This window comes from Nyctereutes procyonoides, unplaced genomic scaffold (genome assembly GCF_905146905.1).
Source record: "Nyctereutes procyonoides isolate TBG_1078 unplaced genomic scaffold, NYPRO_anot_genome, whole genome shotgun sequence".
Classification (NCBI taxonomy): domain Eukaryota; kingdom Metazoa; phylum Chordata; class Mammalia; order Carnivora; family Canidae; genus Nyctereutes; species Nyctereutes procyonoides.
Genome location: NW_026575133.1, coordinates 17,463,551 through 17,484,229, shown reverse-complemented (window position 1 = coordinate 17,484,229; position 20,679 = coordinate 17,463,551). Strand labels below are relative to the sequence as shown.

At 35.1% G+C, this 20,679-nt stretch overlaps 1 protein-coding gene across 1 annotated transcript in view; it reads left to right on the top strand.

The window, feature by feature from the left end:
* Nucleotides 1–20,679, top strand: part of CCDC186 (coiled-coil domain containing 186) — a 48,583-nt gene that overhangs the window by 6,672 nt on the left and 21,232 nt on the right. The window contains exons 2-6 of the mRNA XM_055346337.1: nucleotides 3,753–4,439; nucleotides 8,221–8,347; nucleotides 13,369–13,497; nucleotides 17,691–17,903; nucleotides 18,835–18,954. Coding sequence (XP_055202312.1) covers nucleotides 3,814–4,439; nucleotides 8,221–8,347; nucleotides 13,369–13,497; nucleotides 17,691–17,903; nucleotides 18,835–18,954 — 1,215 coding nt within the window. The 5' untranslated portion in view covers nucleotides 3,753–3,813. The remainder of the gene's footprint in view (nucleotides 1–3,752; nucleotides 4,440–8,220; nucleotides 8,348–13,368; nucleotides 13,498–17,690; nucleotides 17,904–18,834; nucleotides 18,955–20,679) is intronic.

The window sequence follows — 20,679 nt, the reverse complement described above, 5'->3', positions numbered from 1 at the left end:
AAGTGGATACCAGATATCAATTTATGTGAAGATTTTTTTCAAAGTCGGGCGTATTATTGAGCAACAGTATAGAAAGTACTTGTTTTTTGAGGTTGAACAGCTTTCTTTAATTTACAGGAGGATAATATATAAAACAGTTTAAGCTAAGGTTATAAAAACAGGCTTTTTTTTTTAACGTAGACGAATATTCGGAATGAGATAAACTTCTATTGTTTTGCACTGTTTGTACATTGAGTCTCAGATCATTGTATAAACTCCGTGGACCCCACCCTCATTGAGAACTACTGAACACCATTTAACATTTACAAGAATGAATGTAAATGTAGTAGAGCTTATATTTGTTTTGTTATCAGGATCATATTGCTAGAGATTTAAGAGGTTTGTTTAGTTCAAAAGTGATGTTCCTTCTTGCAAGTACGAGATCATTTAAAAAGCTGAAGACTGATCAGAAATGTCACAAGGAAGGCTGTGGCTGTGTGCTTAATGAGTATAAACTCAGTATGTTTTCATTTACATGAGAGTATTTTTGTACTTAAAGTGAGAGTAAATTTGGAGGAAGATGTGGCTTTAAAATTGGACCTTTGAATATAATTTGGCTCTGGATAGACTGAAGAGAATGACATTGTAGATGGGAGCAAAGCCATGGAAATGTTAATGTGTAGATTGGAGGAATCTTGAGTAGACAGCTCAGAGACTGGTAGATTATGGTGAAGGCCTAGGGTTTTAGAAATGTGTTGAGAGATAAGATTGGGAAAGTAGGATGACTGGTTTACTGAGGGATTGCAGCATAAAATGGTTTTAGTTTTTCCTTGTTGGGTCTCTCATCGTACTGTGTAAAATGCTCTCATCCTTTCCACTTCCCTTTGAAGTACAGCCCCCTAATAATGTACTAGTTTGATGTTGTATCTTTCTGCCAGTTTTGATTACTAGAGAAAATTTATTCCAGAAATTAAGACAGGTTTCAATCATTTGAAAAATAAAATAAGCAACACAAAACATTAATCACAGACTCCTTGTTCTACCTGAAGAAAGGTTGAAGGTATTAGCTTCTAGCTGCTTGGATTAAAGAAGAGGTAATTTGGCTCCAAAATATGTCCCTTCTTTTTCCTCTAGCTAGCCCTTTTGGAGTTGGGGGAAGGAGACCACCCAGTGGAGGCAGAATTCTTAATTCAGAAACCTCTAAAAAGGGAAGAGATAGGGCCTCAGTCTGATTCATCTGGTTGCATTTGGTGGTGGTCTCTGTGGAGGTAGTGTGTGGATTTTTTAGGGGCAGTATTGTAGCTTCCTGGTCCCTTCTGCCATCTAGGGCCGGCCTACTTCATAGGGCAGCTGCTATTCCTCTTTGGCAGAGTTATTATAGTATATACTCCAACCCTTTCTCTGGATTGGGTGACACTTGACCTGGTGCTGTCTCAAATCACTTGCCCATTTCATGCAGTGAGATTGAGAAACTAACATTTCAAGTGTTACAGATATGAAGTGATTACATCTGGATTGGGTTGCAGGTAGAGGACAGTGGCAGTAGAAAGGAGGGTATAATTGGAGACATGAAATTGGTAAAAGAATATGAGGACAAAGGAAAGGAAGAAATCATAACCAAGAAAAATGATACCATTGACAAATGGGATTAACTGGGAATGCTCAATTATAGGAGCTATCATTTTGACTTGGATTTTATGCCATTTTGAGTTTGAGGTTATGGTAGAACATCCATTCGAAATGTCTATATTCAGGTGAAGATTTGTTATCTGTAACTCAACACAGGACTGAAAGTAACTAATGTGGGTATCAGTGAAGAGCTGTTCAAATTATCAAAGTGCTTGAATTCTAAGAGGGAAGATAAATGTTGAAGACTGAATTGTGGAGAATATGAAAGCTGGATAAAAGGATAATTCTCGACAATTAGTGCCTTTCTCTTGACAAAGCATGGCACACAGTCTCTAATGATAAAGTTTCTTCTCTATGCTGGAGAGTCATAATACCTTTATGTATTCTCATTTAAATAGATTCTTTATCATTTTGGTCAGTTGCTAACATTTACTGGTTATGTTTAAAACCATTCATTTTTTGATTGATTTCTAAATTAAGATTTCAAATTCAGCAACACATTTACAAGTTATATCTTAAAGTGACTTAGTTTAGGGAGAACTATATAAGTGGCTAATATCCCTATATGAGAATTATTTTACTTTGTTCTAGATTTTGGAATGCAGCATGCTATGAGGCCTTTTATTAATTTGCTGCATTAATTTGTGTTATGTAAACCAAGCCTTTAACACTACTGTGGGCTTCGTCTTATATATAACATGTATGCAGTAAGATAATGATAATTTCTATTTAGTGGTTTGGAAATATGTTAATACAGATGGGTAGTTTGTGGTAGTAGGGCCAAGGTCCATCCTAGCTGATGCCCCAAAGGACAGACTAAACTAAAAATGAGGCGTTTAACAAACTGGTCTGTCTTTCTTAGTATTATTCTTCCCCATTTTTTGCATTCCTAGAATAATGTTCCTCAAGTAACAGTTTTATCACATCACTTCTGTACTTTAATTCAATACTTGAGAATCTACTATGTGCTAGAAACTATAGTATAAAAGTATACAAGTCTATTATGATTTATTGTCATAAAATTCACTCCTGCAAATCAAAGCATTCTACCTGACGGTCTTCTCTCCCCCTCTGACCAGACCAGCATTTCCATCACAGACCGATATAAATGTATATCTTTCTGTTACTCAAAAATTTTATATTTGTTTCTTTTTCATAAGTACATCTTCCATTTGAAATTATTTCTTTTCTAGTTTCAGAACTATGATGTCCCCCCTTTTTTTAATCCAACCTTATGTGACATTGATAACCACCCTACATATGCTTTTTGGTATGTGATGAAAGAAGTTGACGATTGTTTTTCATCAAGATTGCTGGAATATTTTATATTTATCTGTCTTGGGATAATTTTTGGAGTTGGCTAATTTTCAGAAAGTAGCTAAAATAGTAACCTTCATAAACAGCCTAAAAATGTATTAATTTAATTAGTTGTTAAATTAGTTTTGCCAGTATTTCTTTTATGATCTGGGCAGCGTATGTGGGCTCCATTTGAGTTGCCCTGAAAATTATGTATTCTTGATGAGAATGTTTGAAAGTCACCATGGTATTTTCCTAGATTTTTGCCTGGATAAAAAAACCAAATTCCTATCAGGGATCTTTAACGTCCAGACTTCTTTTAGCTCAGCTTCAGGTGCCTGGGCTGATACTTGTGTTTTGTTATTTTCCTTCTCAGTAAATTTTTATTATCATTAATGTGTATTGTTTTATAATCATCCTCTTGTGTGTCCACTGCTGTCGTATTTCCTCAATATTTTCTTATAGATTTTTGAGATAGTCATTTTCCCCTCATGGAGTTAAGGAATTCTAAACAAGTCAATTGAATTCTAACAATTTAAACTCTAGCTATTTCATACCCAACATCTTATGGGGGGTGTTAAGAAATGCCAAATTGTAGCTAAAGTGAAGTTGTATGACTCAAAGGAGAAAGAGTAAGACTTTGTAGCACCCTACTGATTGCAGCACACTCGGATTGACTGTGCTACTCAGGTTTTGGATTTTTCCGTTCTCGAAGTCTTAAAAGAGTTACTAGTGATAAAATTTGTAGTCTTAGTTATTCCACATCATGGAGTTTGTGCAAATACGTATGAGGTCTTGGTTTGAAAAAACTTTAACTTTTTAAAATTTTGATATTTTGACTTTTTTAGATGTCAAACGAAGATCAGGAACAAATTTGAAGAAGTGCAGAGTGAGGTGGTGTCAATCAGCATGTCAGAGACAGAGCACATAGCCTCCATTTCCTCTGATAAAAATATTGGGAAAACATATGAATTAAAGGAAGACTCCAGCAACTCATTTTCTGGTGATGAAAGCAGCTTAGAAAATGAATCTAAACTGTCATCATTAAACTTTGATAAAACTTCATATCAGCCTAATGAACATAATGAAATCGAAGCACAGGAAAATTATATTCAGGATCATAGTGGAGGTGTGGATTCTTGTGCTAAAACAGACATATGCCCAGAAAATTCTGAACAAATAGCCAGTTTTCCTGGTGGAGATTTTACAAAGCAAGTTTTGAAAACAAATGAAACCGAGCAGACAGTAACACAAATATTGGCGGAATTAAGGTCATCTACATTTACAGAAGCAGCAAATCAAAAGACTTACTCAGAAAGTCCCTATGATACAGACTGCACCAAGAAACTTATTTCAAAAATCAAAAATGTTTCAGCATCAGAGGATTTGTTGGAAGAAATAGAATCTGAGCTCTTATCTACAGAGTTTGCAGAACACCGAGTACCAAATGGAATGAATAAGGGAGAACGTGCATTAGTTATGTTTGAAAAGTGTGTGCAAGAGAAGTCTTTACAGCAGGAACACACCATAAAGAAGTAAGTTTTTAATTTTGAGGGTTTTTTTTTTCCCCCTGCCAGGATTAAAGATTGAATTCTTTAAAGGAACGTATCATTTTGTCCATTTTTAATTCCACAATCAATGGACATGTATGTTGTAGTTGATCAACAAATATGTAATTACCAAATAATTCAGCAAATGTCAAGTTTGTCTGATGATTTAATATATGTCTAAATGAATAAATACTAATGTGATTCATTAAAGATCTAGAAGCATTCATAAAGACAACTCATGTTTTTCAGTTTTGAAAGAATATGGAGAATAGTGTCAAAACTATGAGAAATTCAAAAGAAAATGAGAGTCATATAATTCAAAAAGATTTTCTTAAAATTCTCCTTTTAAATTCATTGGTTTTACAAATTAAAATTTAGAGAAGAATTGTTTGGTTATTAGTAATGAGAATGTAGTTACTTCTAGACTTCCCTTGGATTTATAGAGTTAATGATAGTTCAATTTTGTTTCATCTTTTCCTAATGGTATTATAACCTCTACTTTTATTCTAGATTTTTGTATCTAAGTGTTTCAGATGTTTGGGTAGTCTTTTATAACTTTTAAAGGAAAATAAAATGTACTGACCTTCACTATAAAATACAGACTGATTCTCTTTTTTAAAAATGGTATTTAAGAAGAAACTTGGAGTGCGATGTCTGTCCATAGGAAAAGGGGAGGAGAAAGTCTCTATACTAGAGGAGGGTGACAAAAAAATAAACCATAATCCAACTATTGCTAGATATGTAACTGGCTTTTAATGATCTCCTTGCTACTAGTGTTTACTCTTCTAGACTTTCTTTCCTTTTTTTTAAAAAAAAGATTTTATTTATTTATTCTTGAGAGACACAGAGAGAGGCAGAGATAGATGTAGGCAGAGGGAGAAGCAGGCTCCATGCAGGGAGCCTGATGTGGGGCTTGATCCCGGGACTCCAAGATCACTCCCTGAGCCAAAGGCAGATGATCAACTGCTGAGCCACCCAGGTGCCCCTCTTCTAGACTTTCTTGTTCAGTGGATCAGTCTTCCCCAAACCAGCTTAGCCTTCATTGGTTTATCCAGTGAACTTTAATCTCTTAAGTGTCCAGAGCCCTTCTTTTTTTTTTCTATTTTTTGTTTTTATTTTAGATGATAACAAAATACACATAAAATTTACCATCTTGTTTTTAAATGTACTGTTCAGTAGTGTTAGGTTTATTTACATTTTTGTGCAATCTCCACAGCTTTTTCATTTTGCAAACTGAAGCTTCATACCATTCAACTCCCAGTCCCCTGCCTGACAACCACTGTTCTACTTTGTTTCTAAAAGTTTACTCTTGGTACTTTATATAAAGTGGAATCATATAGTATTTGTCTTTTTATAACTGGTTAATTTCACTTAGCAGATGTCCTCAAGGGTCATCCAAGTTGTAGCGCCTGTCAGAAATGCCTTTTTAAGGACAAATAATATTTTATGTATATGCCATATTTTGCTTATTCTCCGTGAGGGGGACGATACCTGAATTGTTTATAGACATTAAGGCATTATAAATATATATATTTTTAACTAAGTCTTTTGTTATGCACAGAATACTTTTAATTCCAAATACAATGCTTTGTGACTCAGGTTAGCTGTAGAACACGCATTTTTTTTTTCTTTTGCCTTCACTTAATATTCTATAAAGAAAACTATCTTTTAGTTTGTTTGGCTTAAATTTTCATGAGTGCATCTATTTCCTAACATCACTATTTACACATCCATTCCTCTATTTTCTTTTTTTTTATTAATTTATTTTTTTATTTTTTGTTTATTTATGATAGTCACACACACACACAGAGAGAGAGAGAGAGAGAGAGAGAGAGAGAGAGAGAGAGGCAAAGACACAGGCAGAGGGAGGAGCAGGCTCCATGCACCGGGAACCCGACGTGGGATTAGATCCCGGGTCTCCAGGATGGCGCCCTGGGCCAAAGGCAAGCGCTAAACCGCTGCGCCACCCAGGGATCCCCCCATTCCTCTATTTTCTAACATCAGTGTGTTGTCCAAGGTCCCAACCAGAATTCTTAATTAAGAATGGTTAGTTGTGCATCGGATGTGACAGTTTGAGGGTTCGCTGTTCTTCCACTTCTGCCTTCCTAGATTGCTTACTTGTAAACTACAGCCAGGATCCTTCGCTTCAGGTAGTTTTCTGCAACAGCTTGAGTGTACACCAAATCAAATAAATAATCTAAGTTAAACCACTGTGCCAAAAAGGCTTGAAGAAACTTGCATGGTATGTTTTTCTCCTTCCCAAGTAATTGCATGATTTGCTTTCTTGCTGTGGTCCTGTGCTCCTCAGAGAGGCCCACCCGGACTACCTTATCTACATTCACTGCCTAAGGGCGCCTGAGGAGCTCAGTCAGGTGAGCGTCTGACCCTAGGCTGCACTGGTGATCTCAGGGTGGTGATAGCCTGTTATCCAGCTCTGAGCTCAGTGGGAAGTCTGCTGGAGATTCTCTGCCTCTGCCCTCCTCTGCCCTGCCGCCGCATCATGTGCAGTCTCTCTCTCTCTCTCAAATAAATACATCTTAAAAAAATAAAATCACTGCTCAAGTCGCTCTCTGTCCTCTTGCCCTTTACTTTTTTTTCTTTTTTACTTAATAGGACATGATCACTGCCTGACATTTTATTATATTGTGTTTATTTTCATTTTCTCCCTTTGAATATAACCACCATGAGGGCAGGGATGGTTTGCTAACATAACTTTTAGCACAGTGAAGAATATAGATACATAGTAGGTACCCAATAAGCATTTGTCCAGTGAATGAGCATCTTCGAAGAAGGGAAAGGCCTAGACTATGGAATTAGACCTGGGTCCAAATCTCACTTCAGCCACTTAGTAGCTGTGTGACCTGGAACAAGTGCTGGGCTTCAGGTTTTTTGCTTTTTTTATTTCTTAAAATTCATAAAATAGATAATTTCACAGGCTTCGTAATTTCATAAACCTGAATATTAAGTGAAATTATGCACTTAAGGATAAACCTAGTGAATAGTAATTGTGCAATAAGTATTAAGTAATAGTTATTGCTATTAATAATTCAAAAATACTAGTTGTTAACTTCTTGAGGTATCTTATGTCAAAGTCCTGAATACTGCACAGGTAACTTTTAAGACTTTATTTATATTTTTCTAGGGGACTCAAAATGAAATTTCTGCTTGAACTTTTATATTTTTTAATTTTATTTCAGTGTCTCTTGTAACTATCATTAGAACATCGTTGAAATATTCTTAAAATCTAAATAAAGCAAGATTTTTCACCCTCAGCATTATTGACATTTAGGAGATCACTCTTTGGTGGTGGGGGGTGCTGTACTGTGTATTATAAAATGTTTAGCAGCTTCCCTGACCTCCACCCAAAAGAATCTAGTAGCAATCCCCCCACCTCTGTTGTGACAACCAAAAATGTTTCCAGGCAAATGCCTGGAAGGACTTTGCCTCAGGTTGAGAACCACTGACCTGGAGGAATTCAAATACAGAAGGGATGAAGTAAATAGCTGAGATACCCAAAGTGGTAAACTTAAAAGAATGTGGTTTTCTTTATCTGATTATATTTCAATTGATTTGAAATATGCAAATTTCTGCAAGAAGTTAATAGCCTGACCACCAGAGAATGTTCTATAAAATACAATGTCTCATTACAAAAGGATTACTTAGGAATGTTGATATATTAATCATAAGTATATCTAATCTGCAAACACTGTATTTCACATCTCCATTTTTAATTGTGTTTTACTTATACTGCTGTTTTTGTATTTAGGTTAATTAAAGAAAATAAGAAGCATCAGGAGCTCATCTTAGACATTTGTTCAGAAAAAGACAATTTAAGAGAAGAACTAAAAAAAAGAACAGAAACAGAGAAGCAGCATATGAGCACAATTAAGCAGGTAAAAAGGCAAAAAAATCTTTAAACACTATACTTCAATTTGTAAAATAAATACCTTCTTGAAAAATCTATGTATAAATTGAAATTCTGTAAGCTAAATTGTATTTTAAATTCAGAGGATTGTTTGGTATATAAAGCATTCTTTTTTTTGAAATGGGAATCATCTGATTTTTTTCTCGTGTAAAAATTTGTATTTTTATAGGATATGTGTGAGTGTATTCTATATGTAATAGAAATCTGAGGAAGAAAAGATTTGATTTGGCAAATAGACTTTCCACTACTTAAAGAAGAAGCAATATATACCTTATATATTATATATATATATATCCAGCATTAGAATATTTTTAAGCTTATAGTTTAAGATGATTCCATTCTCAGTGTTATTGTGTACTATACTGGAAAACTGGCTCTCTTTCAGAATTTTATCTGGCTAGCTAGCTTCTCCAGTTTGTCTTTCCTCTTTTTCTTTCCTTTTTAAATTTTTAAAAAATGAATTCTGATGTATGGATCAACAAAGTGAATATTCAGACTTGTGGCAAAGCTGAGCTGCTCTTTATCTTACTGAGCTGCTTTTTTTCTTCTGTAGACAGGATTAGAAGCATTTTAACCTTAAAGTCTTTCCTTTTTTCTCATCCATCACCAAAAACTATATAATGAAAAAAAAAAAACAATAAACAATTGATAATAAAAAAATTAAACCAAGTTTTACTTGCTTATGTCTTGGTATATTTAATGTACCATTACATAGTTGGAAGGTGATAGTATTTATAAATTTTACTTGCTTAATCCTGACTTTTATGTACTTTAGAGCTATAACATAGTAAAAACAAATTTAAAACTTTAAAGTGTAAGGGAGGCTTACAAATGGACAGAAGCCAGCTTTTAGTAGGCAGGTCACTGCTGATGATCAGAAACTAAAGACCAAAAATAGGGGAGAGAACTCAAACTGTTCTTTTCATGAGCTTGTTAGTGGTTGTGCCTTTTTATTTTTTTTTTAATTTTTTTTTTTTTATTTATTTATGACAGTCACAGAGAGAGAGAGAGAGGCAGAGACACAGGCAGAGGGAGAAGCAGGCTCCATGCACCGGGAGCCTGATGTGGGATTCGATCCCGGGTCTCCAGGATCGCGCCCTGGGCCAAAGACCGGCGCTAAACCACTGCGCCACCCAGGGATCCCTGGTTGTGCCTTTTTAAAGGAGAAAATTGGATTCTAGTTTCTTTTGCTAGCCAATATAGCAGGATTCTTTTTTCTTAGATTAATCTCTAGATCTTCACCTTTCAATATGGCAGCCACTAGCCACATATAGCTATTGAGTACTTGAAAGGTGGCTAGTCCAAATTAAATACTTTAAGTATGAAATACACAATTAATTTTGTGGACTTAGTATAAAAAAAGTAAAATATCTCAATTTCTAAAGTAAATTGATTATGTGTCAAAGTGTTAATATTTTGGATATATTAAGTTTAATATTAATTTCACGTTTTGCTTCTTAAAATGTGTCTACTAGAAAATATAAATTACACATGTGGCTTGAATTGGACACTGTCACTCTAGGTAATTTTGTCATAAGGGAAATTATACACATGTTCTATGAGCTAACATTTTATTTATTTTTTTAAGAGATTTTATTTACTTATTCATGAGAGACACAGAGAAAAAGAGAGGCAGAGACACAGGCAGAGGGAGAAACAGGCTTCATGCCGGGAGCCCGATGTGGGACTCGATCCCAGTACTCCAGGATCATGCCCTGAGCCGAAGGCAGACACTAAACTGCTGAGCCAACCAGGGATCCCAATATAAGCTAACACTTAGGGTTTTTTCAGCAGCTTTATTGAGATATAATTTACATACATTGCAGTTCACCCATTTCAAGTATACAGCTTAATGGTTTTTAGTAGTACAACCTTCACCACAATTTTAGAATATTTATCAACTACCCCCAAAGAAACCCCATATCCATTGGTAGTCCTTAGGATTTTCTGTATATAAGATCATGTCATCTGCAAATAGAGAGTTTTACTTATCCTTTCCAAGTGCCTTTTATTTCATTTCTTACCTAATTGTCTGGCCTGGACCCTCCAATATGGGGTTGAATAAAAGTGGCAAGAATGGTTATCTTGTTCTTGTTCTTGATCTTAGGGAGAAAGCATTTAACTTGTCACCATTAAGTATAATACTAGCTGTGCTAGCATTCACAGATGCTCTTTATCAGGTTGAAGAAGTACATTTTTTTTTAAAGATTTATTTATTCATTCAGAGAGAGCGAAGAGAGAGGCAGAGACACAGGCAGAGGGAGAAGCAGGCTCCATGCAGGAAGCCCAATGTGGGACTCGATCCTGGGTCTCCAGGATCACACCCCAGGCTGCAGGCGGTGCTAGACCGCTGTGCCACTGGGGCTGCCCAAGAAGTACATTTTTGTTCCTACTTTGCTTAGTGTTTTTATTATGAAAGAGTGCTGAATTTTATCAAATGCTTTTTCTGCATTTATCGAGGTGATCATATGTTTTTGTTCTGTTGATATACATTACATTAATTGGTTTCTGGATGTTAAGCCAGCCTTGCATTGCTAGAATAAATAGCTTTGGGTCATGGTATATGATTCTTTTTATATATTTCAGGATTGGTTTGCTAGTGCTGTAATTTCCATTGATTGAGAATTTGTCTATATTCGGAAGAGATACTGGTCTTAGAGTTCTTTTTCTTGTGATTTTCTTGGTCTTAGTGTCAGGGTAATACTGAAGTCATAAAATGAGTTGAGAAGTGTTTATTTTGGGGGGAAGTTTGTGAAGAATTGATAATTCAGGGCATCTGGCTGGCTCAGTCTGAGGGGACTGTGTGACTCTTGATCTTAGGGTCATGAGTTTGATTGAGCCCCATGTTGGGAATAGAGATTACTTAAAAATAAAGTCTTAAAAAAAAAATAGGTATTCTTTAAATGCATGGTAGAATTTATCTGTCCAATCTCCTGGGCTTAAATATTTCTTGGTAGGTTTTGTTGTTTATTATTATTTTTTTACTAATTAAATCTATTTATAGTTCTCCTCAGATTCTCTCTTCTTGAGCCAGTTTTGGTAGTTAGTGCCTTTCTAGGAATTGTCCTTTTATTTCATCCAAGTTAAATTGGTCATAGTATTCATTTATACTGTTTTTATTTCTATAAGGTTAGTGTGTCTCTTTTTTATTTCCATTCTAGTAATCTGAGTCTTTCTCCCACACCCCCTTTTTTGCCTAAAGGTTTGTCAATTTTGTCAATCTTTTCAAAGAACCGTTTTGTTGAATTTTCTGTTTATTTTCTATTTAATTTTCATTCTAATATTTATTATTTTCTTCCTCTTGCTGGCTTTAGGTTTAGTTTGCTTCTCTTTTTCCAGTGCCTTAAGATGAAAGTTTGGTTATTGACTTGAGAGATTTCTTTTTTTTTTTTTTAATATAGTTATAGCTGTAAATTTCCCTCCAAGCACTGCTTTAGGTATATCCCCTAAGTTGTGTATGTTGTGTCTCTGTATTCCTAATTTCCTCATATTTTCTAATTTTCCTTGTGATTTTTCCCATTGTTTATTGAAGTGTTGTTTAATTTTAACGTATTTGTGAAAATCTGAGATTTCTTGCTGTTACTAATTCTAGTTTCATTTCATTATAGTTTAAGAACATATTTTATAAGATTTCAATCTTTTAAGTTTATTGAGGTTTATTTTATGACCTGGCATATATGTTCAGTCCTAGAGAATATTCCATGTCCACTTGATGAGCATATATATTCTCCTATTGTTGGATGGAATGTATAGATGTGTTAGATCCAGTTGTTTTATAGTTTTGCTCAAGTCACCTGTTTCTGTCTGGTTCTGTCCGTTATTAAAAGTAAGGTATTGAAGTCTCCCAACTATGAATTGCCTCCTTCATTTCTATCAGTTTTTGGTTCATGTATTTTTGTGCTATGTTATTAGGTACATATATACTTAGAATTATTATTGATTGACTATTTAATCATTATAAAATCTCTCTCTCTCTCTTTCTGGTAACATTTTTTTTTTTTTTTGTAGTTTATTTTGTATATTAGTATAGCCACTCCTATTTTCTTATGGTTATTTGCTTGCTGGATCTTTTTCCATTCCTTTTCTTTCAGTCTATATCTTTGAATCTAAAGCATGTCTTACAGATCGTGTCTTGTTGGATTGTGTTTTTAATTATATCTGATAATCTCTGTGTTTTGATATAGTTAATATAATCTCATTTAATGCTGTTATTGACAGTAGATTTATGTCTGCCATTTTTTTTTAAGATTTTATTTATTCATGAGAGACAGAGAGAGAGAGAGAGAGGCAGAGACATAGGCAGAGAGAGAAGCAGGCTCCTCACAGGGAGCCCAATGTGGGACTTGATCCTGGGACTCCAAGGATCTGAGCTGAAGGCAGACCCTGAACCGCTGAGCCATCCAGGCATCCCATATGTCTGCCATTTTTTCCATATGTCTCATGTCTTTTTGTTCCCCTATTCCTCTCTTACTGCTTTCTTTTGCATTATGTAAATATCTAACATTTAAATTTCTTTCATTAAAAAAATAAATAAATTTCTTTCATATTTTCAGTATATTTTTTGAGTTATTTACCTGGTGATTGTTCTAGAGCTTGCCACATACATCTTACCAGAAACTGCATCAGCTTTATACCTTAATTCTAATAAGATTTAGAAGTGGGACACCTGGGTGGCTCAGCGGTTGAGCGTCTGCTTTCAGCCTAGAGCATGATCCTGGGTCCAGAGATCGAGTCCCACATCAGGGTCCCTGTGAGGAGCCTGCTTCTCCCTCTTCTTATGTCTCTGCCTCTGTGTCTCTCATGAATAAATAAATAAAATCTTAAAAAAAAAAAAGATTTAGAAACATTGCTAACATTTACTTTTGATTTCTGTTTGAAGTATATTCATTACATTCTTTATGTTCCCTTTCATTGTTTATGTTTATTTAAAGTGTTGGTAGTCTCTTTGGTATAGCTATAAAAATAATCTGGAAATAATTTTCTTTACAGTTAGAATCAAGAATAGAGGAACTTAGTAAAGAAGTTAAAACTTCCAAAGAAAAACTAGTAGCTCAAGACATTGCAGCTAAAAATGCAGTTCAGCAGTTGCATAAAGAGATGGCCCATCGAATGGAACAGGTATTTTTCAAATCATTATCATTATTAGCTTTATATTCTGGTGACTTTTTCTTGTTTATTATAAACTAATCTGTTAAACTATTTTGGGTATCAGTAGTATCTAAAGAATGGGTAATTTTAAAAAAATGCTAAAGCAACACATAAATATATGCTAACCACAAAAATATTTTTTTAATAAATTGAGGAAGTATATAGAACAAAAAGTGAAAATCCTCCTTCATTTGTACTTCTCTCTTCCTGTGCCCAAATCCTTGGTATCCCATTCCTTGTTCCAAGGTTAACTGTTGATATTTTGGTTATGTATCTTATCATGTATACATGTATAAGGCACAGAAGCTTATGTGTATGTATTCATAAACATATTCTTCCTACTTAATTAGAATCTTACTGTGCATCTTGTTGGATTTTTTTTCCTACTTGGTATACCTTGATCATCTCCTTGAGTGGTATATATAGATTTCAGAAGAGAGCATTTAAGCATTGTTTTTGTATTACTACCTGAGCTCTTTTCTTTTTTTTTTTTTTTTTTAAGATTTATTTATTTATTTAAGAGAGCATATGTGAGGACATGAGTATGGGGCTGGGCAGAGGGGAGTGCAGAGGGAGAAATGGACTCCCAGCTAAGCAGAGAGCCAGAGGCAGCAGGGCTTGATCCCAGGACCCTGAGATCATGACCTGAGACTAAGGCAGATGCCCAACCTACTGAGCCACTGGGTGGCCCTGAACTCCTTCTCAAGTATGGAATCTTACTTATAGTCAACTTCACTTCCTAGCATAGTGCCTGACTCTTGGTTGTTATGATGAATTGAATCAGGAAGTATTAACTGACTATATAGGTAGAATGAATTTGAACCTTATACTTGTAAGAGGGTAGATTTACAAATTCTCAGGTAATTTACAGCATGTTTCCTCCTGCCATATCCTCATGGCCTGGTATTGGGAAATGTCTACAGGGCAGTTCAAGCTCAACATACCGCTCTGGATTCCTGCTTCCCCTTAGCTTCTTTGGCCCTGGGGAGTTTCTCATACTTTCTTGAGAACTTACCTGTTTATTAAAAGGATGTTTGTGGGGCACCTGGATGGCTCAGTCTGTTGAGCATCCAACTCTTGGTTTCAGCTCAGGTTGTGGTCTCAGGGATATGAGATTGTGGGATGAAGCCCCAAGGGGGCTCCAGGCTCAGTGGGGAGTCTACTCTCCCTCTCTATCTGCCCCTCCCCTCTCTTTATGCTTGCTTGCTCTCCCAAATAAAGAAACCTTTAAAAAATAAAAGGATATCTGTTGCATTTCATCTAAATATTTTGGATTTTGGATGGGGATCATTTTTCTGCCATGTTTCAAAAAGCAGTACTTCTTATGTTTTAATTTTAGCAGGCTGTTGTATTTTTTTTAAGATTTTTATTTATTCATGAAAAACACCAGAGAGAGAGAGAGAGAGAGAGAGAGAGAGAGAGAGAGGCAGAAACCTAGGCAGAGGTTAGAGGCAGGCTCCTCGCAGGTAGCCTGATGTGGGACTCCTGCCCCTGGGATCACGCCCTGTGCTGAAGCCAGACGCTCTGTCGCTGAGCACCCAGGTGTCCCAGACTGTTGTATCTTGATTATCTTATTCATGCTTTCTTTATGTTCATCCAAGTCAATGATAAACATCTTAAACTGGTCAAATGCAAAGACTTACTGGCTTTTCTTCCTTTATCTATGCCATAAATGGACTTTCTAGGGAAGCTTAAGTAGTAATTACTATATTACTGTATAGTAATACTATACTATATTATCTTGTTTAATACTCCCAGCAGTTCTGGGAAGCAAGTGCTGCCATGGTCTGAGTTGAGACCTAGAAACATGAACTTTAAGCACCCCAGGTTATTCCTTTGCAGCTGATCCACGGATGACTGGGTAACAGGACATCCCTGCTATAGTCAAAAACCTTACAGTTTTGGGCAGCCCCAGTGGCTTAGCAGTTTAGCGCTGCCTTCAGCCCAGGGCGTGATCCTTGGAGACCCAGGATTGAGTCCCACATCAGGCTCCCTGTATGGAGCCTGCTTCTCCCTCTGCCTGTGTCTCTGCTTTTCTCTCTCTCTGTGTGTCTCTCATGAATGAATAAAATCTAAAAAAAAAAAAAAAAAAGAAAAAAGAAAAAGAACCTTACAGTGTTTAACTTTATCTACTTTGTCTCTTTTCTGGTTTTTCCACTTCTCATCTCTCAAGTTCAGTGAAGCTTCCATCCTGCCATCAGTTAGTTATCTTACTTAAACATACGTTTAATAAAAGGTTCTGATGTATAAATCTTTTGGCTTCCCATTGCCTGTAGGATAAAATCTCACCTCATAAGCGTGATAAGAGAAGCCCTTCTTCCTTTGAAGATTTAATCTCTACCAGTCTATTTCATAACTACTTCCTCCCCAGTCCAACCAGCATGTCAAATTTAAATCCTATAAAATGTCTTGATAGCCTCCAAAAAATCATGCTATTTTATACCCTTAGGCATTTGCACATTTCTTTATATATTGTATGTATATATGTTAAGGTAATGTATAAATGTTTTAATATGTTGTTCATACTAGGTAGTGAGCTCTTCTGGGACAGAAGCCACAACTTTTTGTATTTCTAAAAGCCAATATGTTGTCTGAGGACTAACTTATGAAACCAGACTTCTTTTGAAGTGAACGTTACCATTAATTGCCTTTTCTAAGAACAGTTGTTCAGTTATCTAAAAGTATAGCTAATTCAGTTAACCAATTCCAGTACAATTTTCTCAGTCCTTGTCCACAATTACATTGTGAAATCCTCAGGGATCTCTGATATTCCTATTCTAGTGATTCCCTTAATTTCTCTTGAAAATTAGCAGGCTGTTTCAGTGGGGGGAAAAAATCCCAATTGGCAATTTTAAAAAGTGTTTGTATAGTATTCTGAGAGTCTATCAGATGTACCAGAACTTCATGAAACATTCTTAGTCAATTTTCATCAGAGCATGAGAGCTTTTCCTACATTCTCTTAACATTATACATCTTCAATTCAGTTATAGTATCAGTTGGCATTTACCACTAGATACCACTGAAAATCCCTAAAATTTAAGGTTCCATCTTTTATAACATGAATATGTGCCGCATCATATTTGCAAATTGTGAATTTAAATTTACTTAAATAAAAGGCTATCTGTAAAAGTTTAATTGCATGAAACTTCAGAATATGGAGTACCAGCTTATATTAATAGAGAATTTTGAGGCCATATAGATTGTCACACTTAGTCCAGTTAGGTATTTTTTAAGTAAAATATTTTTTCTTTTTTAAGGATTTTACTTATTTATTTGAGAGAGAGGGTGAGCGTGTGGGGAGAGGCAGAGGGAGAGGGAGAAGCAGACTCCCCTACTGAGCAGGGAGCCCAATGCAGGCTTGATCTTAGGACCCTGAGATTATGACCTGAGCCAAACACAGCTGCTTAACCGACTGGGCCACCCAAGCACCCAATGAAGTGAAATACTTTAGAAACCTTTTCATATACAGAAAATCAAATGATTAATTAGCTTTCATATGATTGCTTTTTGCAAGAACTTGATCCTGAACTTGATCCTGAACTTGATCCCAGGACTCTGGGATCACAACCTGAGCCACCCAAGTGCCCCTTGAGAAACCATTAAAACTCTTCAAGCTAAAGGAATGAGAAGAGGGAACCAGTAGTGCGGTTCAGAGGAGCTAATTATATAATGAGGGCACCTGATGTGAGCAGTGGCCTTCAGCCAACCTGTGGTGATTGGAGAAGCCAGATGTCACTCTGCCTGTACTTGTGGTCTGCCAAGTGCCTCCTGTTGGTGGCCGAATCTAACTGGAAGTTCTGGGCAAGGAAACTTGATATAGTCCATGATAGTCATTTCCCCAAAGCACAGGGTGGGATAGGATAGAGTGGAAAAGTAGATCTGGAGGAGTAAACAAAGTGGCAATTATGTAAGCCAAAGTAGAAGAAATAGGAAAGCATAAAAGCAAATACTAGTGATACTAATTTGTTTACTGTATCATTTTTCTCTAATTTTGAATATTTCCTTTCATTTAAAAATTTCCTGATACAGGTCCTGGGGATGTTGTGCAAAACAAACAAAACAAAACAAAAAAAACCCAGAAAATACATTGGTAACATTATAGGAAATATTTATTTTGATTTTGACTTAAAAAAAATTTATTAATGCTGGATATTTTTTCAAAGGCCAACAAAAAATGTGAAGAGGCACGCCAGGAAAAAGAAGCAATGGTAATGAAGTATGTAAGAGGTGAGAAGGAATCTTTAGACCTTCGAAAGGAAAAAGAGATACTTGAAAGGAAACTCAGAGATGCGAATAAAGAGTCTGAGAAAAACACTAACAAAATTAAGCAGCTTTCTCAGGAGAAAGGACGGTTGCACCAGCTATATGAGACCAAGGTATAATTTGTGCTATTGTACTATAGTTGAAATTCATTCCTTTTTCTTTTCCTTATCGTATCAAACAATCATAATTAATGCGGTTAAAGTCACTATTAAGCATAAAATTGTTTTTGTTAGTTTACCTTCTAAGAACATTAATGCTTTAAAAGTCTTAGTATCTCATTACCTGTCTGCAAAAAAAGTCTTTGCTAGGAAAAAAAAAAAAGATATCGACACATGTTGTTTATTAAATAACTTTTTCCTGATATTTTCTTAAACCTTTTAATATCTGTACTTTGAAGAAATGAGTTTCTGGTTCAAAAGAACATTTTATTTTGGCAAAATACATGCATAGTGGGATCAAGATGTGAATAGTTTCTCAGCCAGAACTATGTAATTTGACTAGAATCTTAATGTAATACTTATTTGTTATAGGATAGAACATACATTTTTCTTGTAGAAAAACATGTTCTTTTTAGATGCTGCCCAAAGAAATTTAATTACTGAGCTATTCAGAGTCCTTGGTGTTAACTAGCAGCCTCTTAGCATGGTCTTATTTCTAGCCCATTATCATTTCTTGGTAATGAATGTTATTTTTTCATTAACTTTTAGTTCAGGAATGTTTTCATTGTTCTCAGGAATTCTGGAAGATTTTAATTTGTATTTCGTCTTAATACCAGCCAGTTGAGAAGAATCATACTTAATGCTTGCTTGCAACATATCTAGTTGGCTGAAATATAAATGTTAATCATCTTATGTCTGTTAATTTGATTTAAGATTTTGGTCCTCTCTTTCATTTGAACTTTGAATTAGGTTTATGTATGTTATAATATACTAAACCCTGAAATATTGTGTTATTGAATTGATTATTTTGAGGAGGTATGAAAGATACATAAATAACTACTTGATTGTTCAGATGAAAAAATATGACCTAGTATTACTGTTTTAGGAAAGTGAAACTACTAGACTCACCAGAGAAATTGACAAACTAAAGGAAGATATCAATTCTCATGTCATTAAAGTAAAATGGGCACAAAACAAATTAAAAGCAGAAATGGATTCACACAAGGTAAGTACTATATACTGCAGTGGAAAAATTATTAGATTCAGTTTTAAAAGCAAATACAGGGGAACCTGGGTAGGTCACTTGCATGAGTGACTCTTGGCTTTAGCTCAGGCCATAATATCAGGGTCATGTGATTGAATCCTCCATTGGGCTCTGCACTTAATGCAAGGTCTGCTTAGGGCTCTCTCCCTCTCTCTCTCTCTCTCTCTGCCCCTCCCCACTGCACGTGCATGTGTGCTCTTGCTCTCTAAAATAAATAAAAAATAAGTCTTTTTAAAAAGAGAGCAAATGAAGTAATAGTTAATGAGACATAAAGCTTAATTTTGTGACTTCTGTGGGATAGGTTGGGCCTGAATATTTGATGAATGTGAGAAGATATTTCCTTGTGTGATTTACATATTAAATTAGAATGCTAAATTTTATCATGAATTTTAAAAAATATTGAATCTTATCATTCATTGCTAACAACTCCAAAATTGATTTTGTTGTTCAAGGATAATTTTGGTAGCTATATTTGATATTATACATTGTCAGAAATTTAGGGGGAGAAGCATAGTCTGTATGTTATCAAAATTGAAAGTAAACTCTGGAAATTAAAAAAAAAAACCCAGTGATACTAAGATTCTTATAATCAAGAAATATAAATTCTTATTTAAATAAGAGTGTAATAAAGATCTTAAGAGTTTCCATATCTATTTGTTACGATATAATTCCATTGATATTATGCCTAATGAATATCATTTTTTTAAAAAAAATTAATGAAAAGTGATCATAAAGGCTGGTACCTGATGCCATAATTTTAAGCACTAACTGTACTGGTATAAGAGTTATAAAAATCTGGATATGATAGAATGTGAAGTAAAATAACAACTCTGAAATACTTAAATAGAAAAGCAATGTTATTTATAACAGATTCCAGGTTTTCAAAAATAGACTTGTTAGTCTTTAAAACCATAATCATAAGTTATCTCATTAAATAATTCTAAGTTAGTAGAATAACCTTTGGATATTTACATATATTATCAGAGAAAACTGTAGGGAGAGGTGTCTGTGTTGACAGTGGTCAAAGAATAGAGACTAGCAGCTCTCCTCAAGTTCTGGGCTGTTGATCTGCACCCAAGTGTTAGGGAGCCACACATTTAGAGAAGGAATTGCCAGAAGGGAATACGAGCAAAAATCTTTGCAGTTCACATAGGGCTATAAATCGTTTAAAATTTCCTGTTACTTTCAGTTACAGAATGAAGAATTAAAATTCCAAATCCTAGATCATGGTAATGATTTCTGAACTGCCTGAGTTGCTTCAGGATCTGACCATAATACTGGGTCATAACTAATGTCTGTGGTACTTTTCTGCTCATCATCTATAGTCCTAAGAGACAGGAGCCTGAAACCTATTTGCTAGCACTGGAGAGTGAAAGACTAATACTTGGTCTTCTGTGACCACATGTATTAAAAAATATGGGTGATAATAGATATTTAATGGCAGTTTTGAGGTCAGATGAAACTGGATACTCTAAGTAGGTTAGAGAAATGGTTTAAGGCTGAGATACTAAAGTTACATGGTTTGGATTGCTAGAAAATGAAAATAACAAGTATTTTGTCCTAGTATGTGAAAATTAGAAATTTACCAGTTATTTTTTTTCTTTACATTTATTTTTGTAAAGGTTTATTTGTTCATTCATGGCAGACAAACAGAGAGAAGCAGAGATACAGGTAGAGGGAGAAGCA